Source organism: Triturus cristatus, chromosome 6 (assembly GCF_964204655.1).
Source record: "Triturus cristatus chromosome 6, aTriCri1.1, whole genome shotgun sequence".
NCBI classification, from domain to species: domain Eukaryota; kingdom Metazoa; phylum Chordata; class Amphibia; order Caudata; family Salamandridae; genus Triturus; species Triturus cristatus.
Window position 1 is genome coordinate 880,610,121 of NC_140589.1, and position 16,536 is coordinate 880,626,656.

Here is a 16,536-nt window from a genome sequence, read left to right on the forward strand (position 1 = left end):
TGGTGGTGCTGCTAGCCTCACTCTCAGCAGAAGAGTGCTGTTCTGCCATCGTATCACAAAGACAAGTCAGCTCCTTCTCCTAAGGGATCACAAGCAGAAATGAGGGGAATGGGTGTGGTGTAGGAGAGTTCTAGAACTGAAAGTAGTTTCAACCAATCAAAAGTTGTGTTTCATGATCACATGACCCACCGTGCGCGTACGTTACGCTTACGTTACGCTTACGGTGCGCTTACGGTAAAAGTGCACATGCGCGTAAAAAAGACACGCGCTCGCGCGCATGCGCAAAAGAGTCACTCTACAACACTTCCGCGTAACGTGCGCATGTAGCGTACACGCCTACGCGCCCCACGCACAGTACGTGCGGCTACGCAAATTGCGTAACTATACGCAAACAGAGTAGATAAATTACGGACATTGCGTAAACCGTACGCTTACCGTACGCTTACCGTATGTGCAATAAAAAAAATATATATATATTTTCTATGTTATACTAATATATCTTACCTGTTTGGTAAAAAAAAAAAGAGAAAACTTGATATATTGCATATTTTTTTTAAAAAAACATAGTGTTTTAAGAGAATAAAAAGTTTTAAAAAACTTGTTTTTTTAAAAAAAAAACACATTTAAGATAAGAATTTATAATAAAAAAATCATACAAAATCAATAAAAAAAAATATGGGAATCACATATGTTATAGGTAAGAATTAGCATTTAAAACACCATACAAATTCACTGAAAAAACCATGGGTTTCACACACGTTATAGTTAGAAATTAGCATTTAAAAAACCTTGCAAATTCACAGAAAAAACCATAGGTTTCACACATGTTATAGTTAGGGATTAGCATTTAAAAAACCTTGCAAATTCACTGAAAAAACCATAGGTTTCACACATGTTATAGTTAGGAATTAGCATTTAAAAAACCTTGCAAATTCAGTGAAAACACACGTTATAGTTAGCTGGACATTTCACTCGTAAAAAAACAATGAAATTTCCCCGTTATAGTTAGTTAAGCTAACTATAACTCGCGCGCCCGCAATGCACTGCTGATGACGTCACATATTACATCACTCATGACATGGTCAGTGACATCACTGATGACATCACTGATGACATCTCAAATGACATCACTGATGACATCACTGATGACTTTATCCATGTGATGGAGTGGCAGATCTCCTCTCACCCTAATATAACCTTTGATACACACATTCAAAAATAGAGACTGAAATTTTCAAAAAAAAGGACATACCAATACCAATTACAACAACCTCTTCAATAATTCTAAGAACCACATAAACATCCACTCATTCACCAACAGTCCTGTACAGTCACTCATTCGTGTACTCACACATCATATGTACTCATACACCAATACATCCTGTTACAGAATGCCACTCATCCACAGAGTTACTGACACATATAGTCACTCATGAAAAAAAGAAAGAAACATACATTTACTTGCCTATACAGTTATACACACACCACCACACTTACTTCTACAGAAACTTACACATACTTACTCTTTTAAACAATCACTTATAGAAAAACATTCTTATTCATACAGGAACTCTTTCAATCTCTCACTCTCACATATACTCACTTATATACACCAATAGTCACATATACTAGTTTAAAACATATGTAGTTACTCATAAAGACACTATTGAGACAGCCATTCACTCACTAACACACCCATACACACACTCTTCCACCCATACAGTCCTGCACATATGCTGTCTTCAACACATACAAACAGTGAGTCACTCATTCATGCACCTATGCACTACGTAATACCCCCCACCGAACCATATAGACACTGATACTCAAAAAACCAACTAATAACCTATATAGACACTCATGTAGCTACTCACCAACCCATGCAGCCACTTATACACAAAGTGAGAGACTGATACAGATATTTACATATTTAAACATTACTCACTAAGCCATGTATTCACTATGATACACTTAATCAGTCAGTTACACAATCAATTTTTCAAAAACAAATCATCCATTTAGACACTTATATACCCATTTATTCTTCCATCGACCTTGAGATATACATATATAAAACATATTTAATTTTCAGAAAAACACACATTCACTGGATGATGTCATCAGTGATGTCATCAGTGATGTCATTTGAGATGTCATCAGTGATGTCATCAGTGATGTCACTGACCATGTCATGAGTGATGTAATATGTGACGTCATCAGCAGTGCATTGCGGGCGCGCGAGTTATAGTTAGCTTAACTAACTATAACGGGGAAATTTCATTGGTTTTTTACGAGTGAAATGTCCAGCTAACTATAACGTGTGTGAAACCTATGGTTTTTTCACTGAATTTGCAAGGTTTTTTAAATGCTAATTCCTAACTATAACATGTGTGAAACCTATGGTTTTTTCAGTGAATATATATATATATATATATATATATTCACTGTCATCAGTGATGTCACTGACCATGTCATCAATGATGTAATATGTGACATCATCAGCAGTGGATTGCGAGCGCGCGAGATGTAGTTAGTACAACTAACTATATCGGAGGAATTTCAATGGTTTTATACGAGTGAAATGTCCAGCTAACTATAACACCCCTAAAACCTATGGTTTTTTCAGTGAATTTCTAAGGCTTTTTAAATGCTAATTCCTAACTATATCAGGCCTGAAACCTATGGTTTTTTCAGTGAATTTCAAAGGTTTTTTAAATGCTAATTTCTAACTATATCAGGCCTGAAACCTAAAGACTACCTCTTTGCCAAATTTGGTGTAATTCCATTTAGCAGTTCGGGCTGTAGCTGCGGCTAAAGGTCCTATGGGAAATTGGATGGGGAAAACGCGTTTTGGCACCCCCCTTTTCTCTCGGCCCCCACTTGACGAATCACCGTGAAACTTTCAGGATCGGAGCGGACCGGAGCTGGCCAAAAGTTTTGAAAATTTCGCGAAGATTCGTCAATCGGCGCCAAAGTTATTCCAAATAGAATGTTGCGGATTTCCTATGGAAAATAGGTCCTAACTATATCTACCTACTGGCGACCGCCAGTAGGTAATATATAGTGTGGGTGTGTATATATATATATATATATATACCAGCACTCGCAAGAACGTACCTTTCAGATTTTTATTTGAAAGGATTACACACACACTAGACGCGTTTCGGCTTGCCGCCTTTGTCAATAGAGGCCGGCGCCAGTTTCTCACAGATTTAAATATCATTACATTGTGAGACATCAACAAAGGACAATCTGACAGCGAGTGATGTGGAAACTTTAGCAGTTCTGCAGGACTTGGCAGACGAAGGGAATCCGACAACATTGATTCCACCATCCATAAGATGTGTAGGAGAAGAACAAATCAATCCCAGAAGTCCCTTCAAACCGCAGTCAAAATTCTGCCCGTTGATGCCAGCAGACGCCATCGACGTCTTTACGGATGCGATTACGAAAGATCTCCTAAAGCTCCGCCACACAGACAAAAGGAATAGAAGTGGGGAGAATATTACAGAATCACAAAAGAGAGCAATTATGTATTTGAAACAAGATAGAAGCATTGTGTGTAAACCATCCGACAAAGGAGGGAATGTGGTTTTATTGACCAAAGACTACTACATTAAGGAAGCAATGACACAATTAAATGATGGCACAAGCTACATTCGAGTGACAAGAAAAGTGTTCGAAGAAAGTGTGAACACATACAGATCATTATTGAATAGATGGTATCATAGAGGAATGCTGAGCAAGGAGGAATTTGCCTATTTGGAGTGCAAACATCCCCGTGTACCAACTTTTTACCATCTCCCGAAATTACACAAGAACGCAACTTGCCCACCCGGTCGCCCTATTGTTTCATCGATAGGAAGTTTGACGGAACATATGTCAAGGTTTGTGGACTTTTTTCTTTTTGATTTTGTTAAAGAAATGGCTTCGTACACAAGAGACACTAAGGACTTTTTAAAGCGAATTGATGATCTGACCTGGGATGATAGCATGGTCATGATAACACTAGATATCTCAAGTCTGTATACGAGTATTGACCACCTCCAAGGACTAGAGGCAATCAAATGGTTTCTAGGAAAAAAATCTATAAGTCTATTTGAACACAATTGTATGATTATTGAATTTGTTGAATTCTGTTTATGCAACAATATATTCCTCTTCCAAGACCAATTCTTCAAACAGATACGCGGTACTGCGATGGGCACCTGCTTCGCCCCCAGCTACGCGAACCTTTTCGTGGGCTGGTGGGAGGAGCAGGTGGCCTGGGCAGAAGCGGAGAATGCAGAATGGATTACTAGAATTGTGAGCTGGAGTAGATACATAGATGACTTATTTATCATCTATAGAGGCACCGAACAATCAGCTAGGGATTACATTGACATCCTCAACACCAATGCACTAAACCTGAAATTTACAGGGGAGGTGAGCAAAGAAAGTGTAGAATTTCTAGATCTGAAGGTATTTCCTGAGGGGGGCAGACTGTGCACTGTGTTGCACAGGAAACCAACCGCGGGAAATTCCGTATTACATGCGAGTAGCTGTCACCCGGGGAAAACCATAACAAGTATCCCATACGGGGAATTGTTGAGAATTAAAAGGAACTGTACACGTCCATGTGACTATACAGTAGCAGCAAGGGAGAGTATGAACAGATTCAGAATGAGGGGTTACCGGCAAGAGACTCTAGAAGAAGCCATGCTAAAGGCAGAAAAGAAATCCAGAAAAGACTTGCTAGATGAGAATAGTGCGAGTAAAGTAAGAAAAAAACAAACGGAAGGTACCAGAAACACCTTGAGGATGATTACAGATCACTCTGGGGATGCGGGAGCAATTAGAAAATTTTTTGCTAAGCATTGGCACATCCTAAGATCAGACCCAACAATAGGGAAGGATCTGCCAAAAGCTCCCTTACTCACTTTTAGACGAGCTAAATCCCTACGCAACATATTGGTTCAGAGCCACTGCGATAGTGACAGTAAAGTTCCACACTTTGGCAAACTTGCAGGATTCTACCCATGTCTTAGATGTAGGGCATGTAAGAATAGCAAGAAAACACTGGAATATAAGGTACCAGGAATGAAGGAACCTAAGAAAATTAAAACCTTGATGAACTGCAATACCACCCGCACGGTATACTGTCTGATATGTCCGTGTGGGTTGAGATATATTGGCAGTACAATCCACCCGACGAAGATCAGAATTCTAGAACATCTCAGGGCCATACAAAATAAAGATCCCACCTATCCGGTGGCACGGCACTTTGAGATGTTCCATCAAAGTAATAGAGACCTTTTAAGTTTCTTTTGCATGGACCAAGTGCCCAATAATGTGAGAGGTGGTAACAGACTGCTGCAATTACGCAGACTGGAATCACGGCACATTATCGATAACCAGACCAAAAGACCAGGTGGCCTCAATAGTGGGGAAGAAATGGCTGTACATTTGTAATATTCTCTACTTTGTAAGTTTTTGTTTTTTGTTTAAAAGATGAGAGATCATTGGGTTAGCCATTATGAAAACACATAACAGGATGCAAGCCCATACAGGGCATGATTGTAATGTTTTCTGTGTTTTAGGTATCTAAGGACTATATCATGTTCTTTACATTTGGCAACTTTGATTTAGCCCATTCAGGGCAAAATAGCTATGTTTTCACAAGGTACAATGTATATTCACTAACCCATTCAAAGATGGATGACACCTTCACTGAAGCAAGTGTAGGTGTCCTTTGTTGATGTCTCACAATGTAATGATATTTAAATCTGTGAGAAACTGGCGCCGGCCTCTATTGACAAAGGCGGCAAGCCGAAACGCGTCTAGTGTGTGTGTAATCCTTTCAAATAAAAATCTGAAAGGTACGTTCTTGCGAGTGCTGGTATTTTTGCCGTGAGCTGGGGATTCGTAATCCGCACGGTTTCTGTCACCGTGCATGAGAGCACCCGATCGCGAGTGCAGGGACTAAGACGGAGTGTGAACACGATATATATATATATATCCATAAGATCATTGTTTGTTGCAATAACCATCGAGCACTCCAAGAGGTACTAGTCACTCTGTTATTATTTTACAGTAACGACAACATCTACGCGTTTCGGCAGCTTCACGCTGCCTTCTTCACAATGTAAGAGGGCCGTTTTTTCCACATTAACGAAGGACTGAATTGTCTTTTGGCACCATAGAGTTCTTCACATTTTCAAAATGGGCGCCATCTTTAAACATGTTAAATTCCACCATATTATAGACAATGTAACATGTTCTGCTAGTTCATATACTCTGTTTAACATATATAAACAGGTGTTGAATTGACATTTAACCAACATAGCACGACTATTCTACTCAATCATGAAATCTGGATTCAAATATTCCGCAGTAAAATAAATTACTTGCGTTCTACTTCTGTATCTGATTGATCATTTGCAAGTCCTATGGTTGCCCATTTTTTGTATGTTGTCTATGCTTAGTTCTTTGACAGCCAATCCTCAAATTACAGTTCTAGTGCAAAATTTTGACAATTTCTACATACTATATATGAAAGTGCTAGTGCTTCAATTATAAAGTACTATCTTATCAAAAGTGCTAGTGCTTTTAGTATACATGAATCACTTCATTTTTACCTTATCCTTGTATACTTCTCTACAGTACTAGACAATTTTAAAGTGCAAGTGCTTTTCAGTATATTAATTTTTATACAAATAAAAATATGTCATATACTTCACAATACACTCATAAAAAAACATTTTACTATAAAAAGGATCTCTTTTTCTTCCTTCTCCCAACGATTCTAAAGTGCAAGTGCTTTTCAGTATATCAATTTCATACCAACGAGAATCCATAATACACTTCACATTACACATAAAAAACATTTTGTTTTAAAAAATATTTCTTTTTTCTCACGTCTCCAAATCTTTTTGTTCTCTAACTTCCAATCAAAACAAATAATGTACTGCATTCTAATAAATATAAATTTCTATGTAAAATAAAATTGTTTCCATAAATTTGAGGTGCCAATGTCCCTCGTATTAAATCTTTGCAGAGATAAACTTAAACAAAAAATGGTTCTAGAATGGGCAGGCTAATCTCTATTCTCATAGTTTGATCATTCGTTTAATATAAGCAGGTATACAAATCCTCATCTACATTCAGCCAATAAGGTTCCTTGCTATCCAACTCCAATATAAAGTATGTCTCTAACTTACGGAGTTCCTTCTCCTTATTCCCACCTTTCTTATTCCTGGGGATTTCGGCTATGCGGCTATACTGCATGCTCAAGGGATTACTTTGATGAGTTTCAAAATGTCTGGCAATCGGATACGTCCTACCCTGATTGACAATTGCTCTCCAGTGTTGTAAAATACTTTTATAAACAGGCAGAGTGGTACTTCCTGTATAGATTTTCATGCACGGACATTGCAACATATAGACCACAAAACTAGATCTACAAGTTAAAAAGCCCTTAATTGTAATGGTTATATTAAAAGATGTCTTAAAATGTGTACGATTCATTCCATGATGGCACGCCTTATATTTAAAACACTTTCAAACCCATTTTCTGTTGAAGCCACATGGCCTCCCCCTCCTTTCTTTATATTCACTCTTCACAATCCGATCTTTTAATGATTTCGACTTCCTGTATGTTACATCCGGGTGTTTATTCACTTTAGGGCCCAGTATTGCATCATCCCTTAAAAGATGCCAATGTTTATTTAAACTGGACCTGACCTCTTTGTGTTTGATGTTAAAAGTTGTTATAAATCTATGATTTTCCAGTCCCTTTTGCTGCTTTGTACTTTTTCTCTGTTGTGTTATGGACGGTTCGAATAACACCTTTCGTCTCTCCAAATTTCTAGCTTTTGTGGCCGCTCCACTTACAACTTCTGGTGAGTAACCTCTCTGGATAAACCTACTGGTCATTTCTTGTTCTATTCTACAGTATTCCTCTGGGTCACTACATGTTCTCCGCACCCTGTAAAACTCCCCAAAGGTTATACTTCTGATCAATGGGGCAGGTTGAAAGCTCCCCGCATGTAGAATAGTATTACCAGCTGTTGGTTTCCTGAAAATGGTGGTCTCTAGTTTCCCTTCCACTGGTCTTACCCTGATATCCCTTCCACTGGTCTTACCCTGATATCCAAAAAAATCTATGGCAGTTCTACTATAGTGTCCCACAAACTTCAAATTGAGGGTGTTCAGGTTAAGGTCCCTGATGAATAGTTCTATATCCGTTTCCGTGCCCTGCCACAGCACGAAAACGTCATCTATTAACCTAACCCACAATAGGATATGTTCTGACCATTGTTCTAGTGGCGGTCCGCCATGCACCTGCTCCTCCCACCAGCCAAGATGTAAATTAGCATAACTGAGAGCGAAGCAGGTGCCCATCGCCACCCCTTGTTCTTGCTGGAACAATTCCTCACCAAATGAGAATATGTTTTTAGTTAAGCACCTCTTCATCAATTCCAAAATCATTTGATTGTGTCTAAAAAATCTCATGGGTCTTCTATTTAGAAAATATTCAGTAGCTTTTAAACCGTCAATGTGTCTTATACTGGTGTATAAAGTAGCAATATCAAGAGTCACCAATAACATAGTTGTCTAATTCCAACGTATGTTATATATACATTTAAAAAAATCAGTCAAATCTTTGATGAATGATGGTAGTGTTCTTACAGTGGGATTTAAAAAATAGTCAATATATTTAGACGCATTTTCAAACAAGCTGCCACTTGAAGATATTATTGGCCTCCCAGGTGGGGTCGTGGTACTTTTATGCACCTTCTGGAGCATATAGAAGACCGGTATCACTGGATTCTCTTATTTGATGATACTCATCCCAGCTCAACAGTTTTTGTTGTCTCCACAGCTCCAGTCTTGCAAAAAATTGTTCTTTTACCCCTTCATATTCCATTATGTCGATCTGGCGATAACAGTCTTGGTCATTCAGTTGACTGAGTGCTTCTTTTTTGTATAACTCACGACCCCAAAGCACCACATTTCCTCCCTTATCCGAGGGTTTCACTAGTAATCCATCTTAAATAAATAATCGGTTTGTATTTTGGCCACAGTTTTTTGTGTATGTATATATGTGTATATATATATATATATATATATATATATATATATATATATATTATCTACTGGCGGTCGCCAGTAGATAGTTATAGTTAGGATCGTGTTTCCATAGGAAATCTGAAAATTCTATTTTGAATAACTTTGGCGCCGGTTGGCGAATCCTCGCGAATTTTTCAAAATAGGTGGGGCGCTCCGCTCCGCTCCTACCCTGAAAGTCTCGGGGTGATTAGTCAAGCGGGGGCCGAGAAAAAAGGGGGGTCCCAAAACGCGTTTTCCCCATGCATTTTTCCATAGGGACCTTTAGTCCAAGGTACAGCCCGAACGGCTGAACAGAATTACTTGAAATTTGGCAGAGAGGTAGTCCTCAGGTCAGGGATGTGCCTTTTGAATATATGGAGTCAATCTGTTCAGTAGTTCCTGAGAAAATTTCAGTTAAAAGTACATATATATCTATAAGCGCGCACCGTGCACGCACCGTGCGCGCACGGTGCGCGCACGGTGACGTGCGCGAGCGCAATTCTGATTGGTTGTTAGATGTCAGTAAACATTCGAATCGGTCGAAATCAGGAAGTGTCGGCCGCCATTTTGTCTCTCGCAGTCTGAGGCAGTGAACAACAAAGGTGGAGAACGTGAAAAGGGGGCAGGGTGGACAGTTCCTGACCCCCTAGCCTTTGTCAGGGGGTCACTGAAGGACCCCCAAGGGTGAAGAAAACATTTATATTTTTGACAAAAAAGCGCGGGGTGCGCGCACCGTGCGAGCACGGCACGCACAACGCATCGTGGGCGCTTGGTGCACGCATGGTGCGCGAACGGTGAAAAACCTGAAGAAAAAAAAAAATATTAATAAATACATAACTTAGCATTTAAAAAAACGTACAAATTCACTTAAAAAACCATAGGTTTCACACATGTTATAGTTAGCTGGACATTTACCTCGTAAAAAACCAATGAAATTCCCCCGTTATAGTTAGTGCAGGCAACTATAACTCACACAACCGCAATCCTCTGCTGATGACGTCAGATATTACATCACTGATTACATATGTGTCTTTCTGAAAAATAAATATTTGTAGTATATGTATAGCTAAAGATTAATGGAAGAAGACATGGGTAAATAGGTGTCTAAATACAGTGATGTAATATCTGACGTCATCAGCAGAGGATTGCGGTCGTGTGAGTTATAGTTGCCTGCACTAACTATAACGGGGGAATTTCATTGGTTTTTTACGAGGGAAACGTCCAGCTAAATATAACATGTGTGAAACCTATGGTTTTTTAAGTGAATTTGCAAGGTTTTTTAAATGCTAATTCCTAACTATAACGTGTGTGAAACCTATGGTTTTTTAAGTGAATATATATATATACACACACACACACAGACATATATGTATACACACACATATATATAACGCGTCTGCAAAATCCAGACATTAAAATTGCCCTGTGAGTGCTCTACGTGTTTCCTGGTTGTTAATTACAGAAACGGGTTCCACCCCAATCTATTGAGCACCCGTCGATGTGTTCGGCAGCCTTGGTGGGATTGTGTAAAGGAATCTAATTTCGGCCTGCCTGAACCATTGCAACATGAACTTCGTTGGCCAATAAGGCCATGGATTATACTAATCTAGGATGGCCAGTAAATATACAGACACCCACGAGTTCTGCGGCAGACGAGGGGTGAGTGCAAGGCGATTAAAACATCCGTTAACATGAGCGGCAACAAAAAGATGGTGAAAATCCAGGGAAATTGACAAGAACTTTGCCGTCTGTTCATTGGTTAAGGCCCCACCAATAGGAACAACTAATGGGGGCTAAAAACGAATCACCGCCTTGCTTACTGCCAAATGACTTGACTGCACGGAAGAAGGCATAACGCCGAAACGTGTCTGCAAAATCCTGTCATTAAAATTGCCCCGTGAGTGGTCTACGTGTTTCCTGGTTGTTACTTGCAGAAACGGGTTCCACCCCCGTCTATTGAGCACCCGTCGATGTGTTCGTCAACCTCGGTGGGATTGTGTAAAGGAATATATATATTTGCTTTTTGTAGTAGTAAATAAAAAAATTAATAGAATGTAAAATATTTTTAATATTAGTGTAACATTATTTATATATATATAAATAAACATACAAACATGTATGTGTTTATATATAGAATTAAATATTATTTACATTTATTTAATTTACATTATATTATTGTTATATATTAAAATATTTTAGATTTACTATTTTGTATATTGAAAAACAATATTTTTGTATGTTTTTTAACAATGTTAGTGTGGAGCAATATTTTTTGGGGGGATATATTTGTAGTTACCATTAGAAGTATATGAACATGATATTTTTGTAAATTATATTTTTGACACAATATTTCGTTTCATGATACTGCTTTTTTCAGTAATGTGTCAGTGATCCAATAAGATATGTCAGAATTACTAACAGGAGAAATGAAATTGACTTTTGAGCTACTCTTGCATGTTTGAGAGCTCCAGTAATGACTTGTCAGTAAAGCGTAATAACTTTCTGTCTTGACTTAGAAATATTTCCACACTTAAAATGACCGCAACGGGACTGCTGAAGAATTTATATCTTCTCTAGGTACTTCCAGTGCTGGCCGAGGAGCAGGCATTTGACTAGACTTTCATGGGTGTTAATGCAATTTAGCTAGACAGGCAAACAGCCAATGGTAATAGTAAGCTTCTTAACTGAACCTTTAGGGTGGTGTACAGAGTTATGCAGCACAGCACTGCATTTTTAGTTTGTGATTGAAAAAGGTTTGTATTATGACTTAACTTAAATGGAATGCACCACCCACATTAACTTATAATAGTCCTGTGTAATGAAGGTTTGGAATCGGTGTGTACTAGAAAAGGTTTGATATTTCTCTCTTTGCGATTAACATCTATGCCTGACAATTCAGAATGTATGTATGGTATTTGGTGCTCTAGAAAGTTAAAAGATGATCACAAAATTATCTTGGGAATTCTATGAGCAGATGTGTAGATTCAGCTACATAGTTGCACATATTAATGAGCTGGCCAAAGCTGGGCAACTATATAGACATAGGCTCTCCTGCTAGGAAGCCTAAGGTAGACTCATTGAGGACATCCTAATGAGATTTATTTTACAATATAACCCAAATGTGGGAATGTTGACTATTATCGTTTTCTGTCATTAAAGCTGACACCTTTGCTTGCTCTTTGGTGTATATGAATTTTTAATCTGGCTGCTGTGGAAAATTTGGTCTGATCGCCAAACAATCTATCCAAGGACTGTCCAGTTATTTGTAGCTTGCATGTCTTCTTAGCATGGTGGAGATATTGACAATCTTTGGGCCATTCATCTGGAGGCATTAGAGTTGCTATATAGGCAGGGTAAATGAGATCAGAGAGTGGGGAGTTGAAAATAAAGGGTGTGACGAGTCCTTTTTTTATCAGCTGAGCACGGGTAACAAAGTGTAATGGCTGTCTCCACCTTTTACTGTTTTTCATTGGTCCACTGATTTTATTCACCCACCTTTCTTATTTAAATAAGATGCTGCAAGGATTGAAGGCGGTAGCACAGGAGGGAGTTTTGTGAAACTTCGCTTATGTTGATGTACAAATTGTTTACATTATAGTGTGGGATCCCTGCGAAGAAGCCACTCACAAATGTGGATTTCATAGTTTGTTTAACCTTTTTAATTTTCTTTGGGAATTAATACCCTGTCCATATATGTGTACTAACTTCTTTATTCAAACAATTTAAAACAATAAAAAAACGCAATACTAAAACAGAGATTTGTGATTTTTGTTTTTTCAGGAAAAAACTAAAAATATGCCTCTAAAATATATTACATCGCAAAGGGGAAACAAACAGTTAATCTATGGAGGTTATATTTACAATAGAGAGAAGGAATATGGCAGCAAAATACTGTGGAAGTGCAGTGAATACCATACAACAAAATGCAGAGCACGGGTTAACACAAGAGATGATGCAGTTGTGCACAAAACCGAACATAATCATGTTCCCTCTCCAGGTAAAATTATAGTGAAACAGAAAATAAATGAAATAAAACAAAAAGCCCAAGAAAAGGAAGAAGCTACAAGTTCAATTATAACAGACGCCTGTTCAAATGTACCTTTTCACATTGCTGGAGAATTACCTCGGCCTTCCTTGCTAAAACGCAGAATTAAGAAAAGAAAAGTAATCGAAGGCTATTTGCCAAAAATACCACACAACCTGTCTGATTTTGTAATTCCTGAAAAATTCAGGGTTACTATTAATGGTGACAGATTCCTTCAGTTGGAATGCAGCAGTGAGAATGAACATATTTTATTATTTGCAACCGAAAGGAACCTTGCTTTCTTACGAGCAAGTGAAATTTGGCAAGTTGACGGGACATTCAAGACATGCCCTGAGCCTTTCAAACAACTCTATACTGTACATGGTTATATTAAAACAGAAACATTTCCACTGGTGTATGCCTTACTACCTGATACAATACTAAGCACATACAAAGTTATGTTTCAAAGAATCAAAGAACTGACCGTAAATACACCAAAAACCTGTATTATGGATTTTGATGTAAATGCAATGAATGCAGTAAAAAGTGTTTTCCCGGAGATCCAGATCCAAGGTTGCTACTACCATTTCATGCAAGCAATTTGGAGGAGCATTCAAAGACATGACCTACAACTGAAGTACAGTACAGACAGCCTTTTGGCCCACAATTTAAAGCTACTATGCAGCCTTGCATTTGTTCCGCCACAGGATGTTATCTCAACCTATGAGGAATTACAAAACACACATTTTTATTGTGAAAATCAAGACATGCTTGCACAAATGTTAAACTATTTTGAGGACAACTGGGTTGGACGGTTTTCCAAAAAAGGTAGAAGAACCCCAGAGTTTGCCATAGAACTGTGGAATTGCATGCAGTCAGTACAAGAAGACACACCACAAATGAATAGTAAAATAGAGGAATGGCACAATGCCTTCTCTCAGACAATTAGCATAAAACATTGCTCTTTGTGGAAATGTTTATCTACAATCCAAAAAGAACATTCTTTTCAAGAATCCAAAATTGCACAGTGCATGTCAGGTGAAATGCAAGCAACAAGTTGCAAAAGAATCAAAGATCTAAGAATTAAACTAAAACAAGCAGTGGCAGACTATGGAAAACTTAGTCAGATAGAATATTTGCACAACATTGCACTTGTAATTGCTTTCCAAATGTAATAAAGACATTTAAAACAAATTCTTGCCTCTTTTGTAGGAATAAATTGACACCTCTGATAATCTAATAATGACAAAATTGTTCATTAAAAATCTTCAGGAGAACAATGAAAATTATTCTCCTGTGACCAAATACCCCTTTCGTCTTGCCTAACCCTCTAAAAAAAGATCCCTCCAATGTATTCCACTTTTTGTTACGACAACTCCGCTCTGAAATCTGAAGAAATCCAATACACTTTCCTTGAAAGAAGAAAAATATGTTCAATTCTCTTTTATCAATGTTCAAACCATTGGAGATATCGGAACAACCTCGGAAAGGATATCCACCTGCAAAGCAATCCAATGGAAAATTATATCCTGAGGACCATTAAAAAAGAATGAAAAATAAATGTTTTTTCCCACGACAGTAAGTCTCACCATCCACTCCATTGCTGTTAAGCCATTACATGGTTAAAGAAAATTGTATCACTGTTACATTTTTATGTTAGGAAGAAATTCTACAGTGGTTTATAATGATGTGAATAATTCATTTTCTTGCTAATTTTAGTAATTCAGGCAGTGTTTCACATAGTTTTCAAAATTACATTTTGTTTTATTTTTTGTGCTCAAATGAGTTATAATTATTTTAAATCTGAGTAAATATGTTCTCAATATATATCTTTTCAAATGTGAATGGAAAAATTGTGATATTGTGCTGTAGCGTGGTACTGGATTCTCATATCGTGCAGTATATAAGTTCACCTATATGTTGGTAAATTAAGTAGGATCAGACGTGATGCACCCATTATTCTCTTCCAGCTCAACAAAGCTTGTGTCCTCCCTCTTCACTAACCAGCTTGATTCAAGACTTATTTAGCCTCGCTGAATGTCACCAAGTGCAAAAAAAAATCCCTTCCTTCACAGTGGCTTCGAAATCTTTATCGCCTTTTGTTCCAACAACACAGATCTGTGGCCCTCCCATAAAGTAGGGCACTTCTATACTAGACCAGCACAAAAACGTGAGCTACTGTAGATCAAAAGGCCAGTCTTAGATTTCCAGTGGGGTTCAGTGGGGTCTGAGCAACTTCCTATTTTGAACGGAGCACAGTCTTGTCATCAATTATGTCATTAGTGATGTTGCAGTGATGTTATCTATGATGTCATAGACATGTCATGAGTGATGTAATATGTGAGGTAATTAATCATGCATGGTGAGGGCACAAGTTATAGTTACTTGAGAAGTGTAATGGTGAATTTCAGTGGTTTTGTTTATTTAAAATGGTTTTAACTGGCATTTTTACCTAACTATAACGTCCTCTTAAGCTCTGTTTTTTTTCTGTGACTGTCTAAATGTCTAAGGTCTTTTTTAAATGTAAAGTAACATATTATTACAATTCCTAAGTATAACTTCACTCGACAGGGGCAAGGTGGAGTTGGGCGCAGGGCAAACAGTGAAAATGTGCGATCCTTCTCAGTAAAATTTACAAACATACAGGGCTCATGCACCCATGATGCAGCCCCCTAGTGAAAAACAGTTATAAAAAAATTAAAACATCCACAATGGGATCAAGACGAAATACAGACTCAGAACTCTACAGCGGTCTCATACGACAGTAATATAGGAGTCCTTCAATCATAACACATTACAGCCTCCATGTATCACCCCAAACAGTATGGTCAAGGTATTTGTAATGTAGTATGTCAGCATTGCCGTGTCACATTTGTGATGGAGGACTCACCTCATCTTCAATATGCAACTAACTTCATGAATTTTCTAAAAGTGAGCAGAACTGAGGATTACAAAATGCTGTTTCAAAGAAGGTGGCAAATGCTTTGCAAGTTACTGTAGTTTTTCATTTCAAGATGTTGCACAATTTCTTCCTGTGATATCAGTTCCTGTTTCAAGCATATATAAGGCAGTGCTTGGAAGGGCATGATCCATGATAGCACATTTCCTACCCTGATTTTTCTTCATGCTTAATGCCCACTTGCAATTTATCTTTTGTCCCTGATTTTTTTCTTCTTTGTTTGGATCATCTTGCTGAATCATTCCTTGACTCTGCTTGCCTCTTTTTTCTTTAGTGATGTTGAGGAGGAATTTGCAGTTTTCACCAGTGTTCTCTTCATCTTAAATCAAGATTTACTTAGCTTATCAAAGGGGATTTTGTCCTTTTGTGGGTTTTTCCTCCTAGCTGTGACCCTCTAAAAATAGCCGCTTGTTACCTCTCACGTATATTTTTCGATGAAGGGTGGCGCCATGGCTTCTGGCAG

General features: G+C 38.1%; 1 protein-coding gene across 2 annotated transcripts in view; it reads left to right on the top strand.

The window, feature by feature from the left end:
• Nucleotides 1–14,365, top strand: part of LOC146818004 (uncharacterized) — a 279,254-nt gene extending 264,889 nt beyond the window's left edge. The window contains exon 12 of one of the 2 annotated variants that reach the window (XM_085611482.1): nucleotides 12,871–14,365. In XM_085611482.1, the coding sequence (XP_085467608.1) occupies nucleotides 12,871–14,289 (1,419 nt within the window). In that variant the 3' untranslated portion in view covers nucleotides 14,290–14,365. The remainder of the gene's footprint in view (nucleotides 1–12,870) is intronic. The other variant, XM_085611481.1, reaches the window with a different exon arrangement.
• The last annotated feature ends 2,171 nt before the right edge of the window (nucleotides 14,366–16,536 follow it).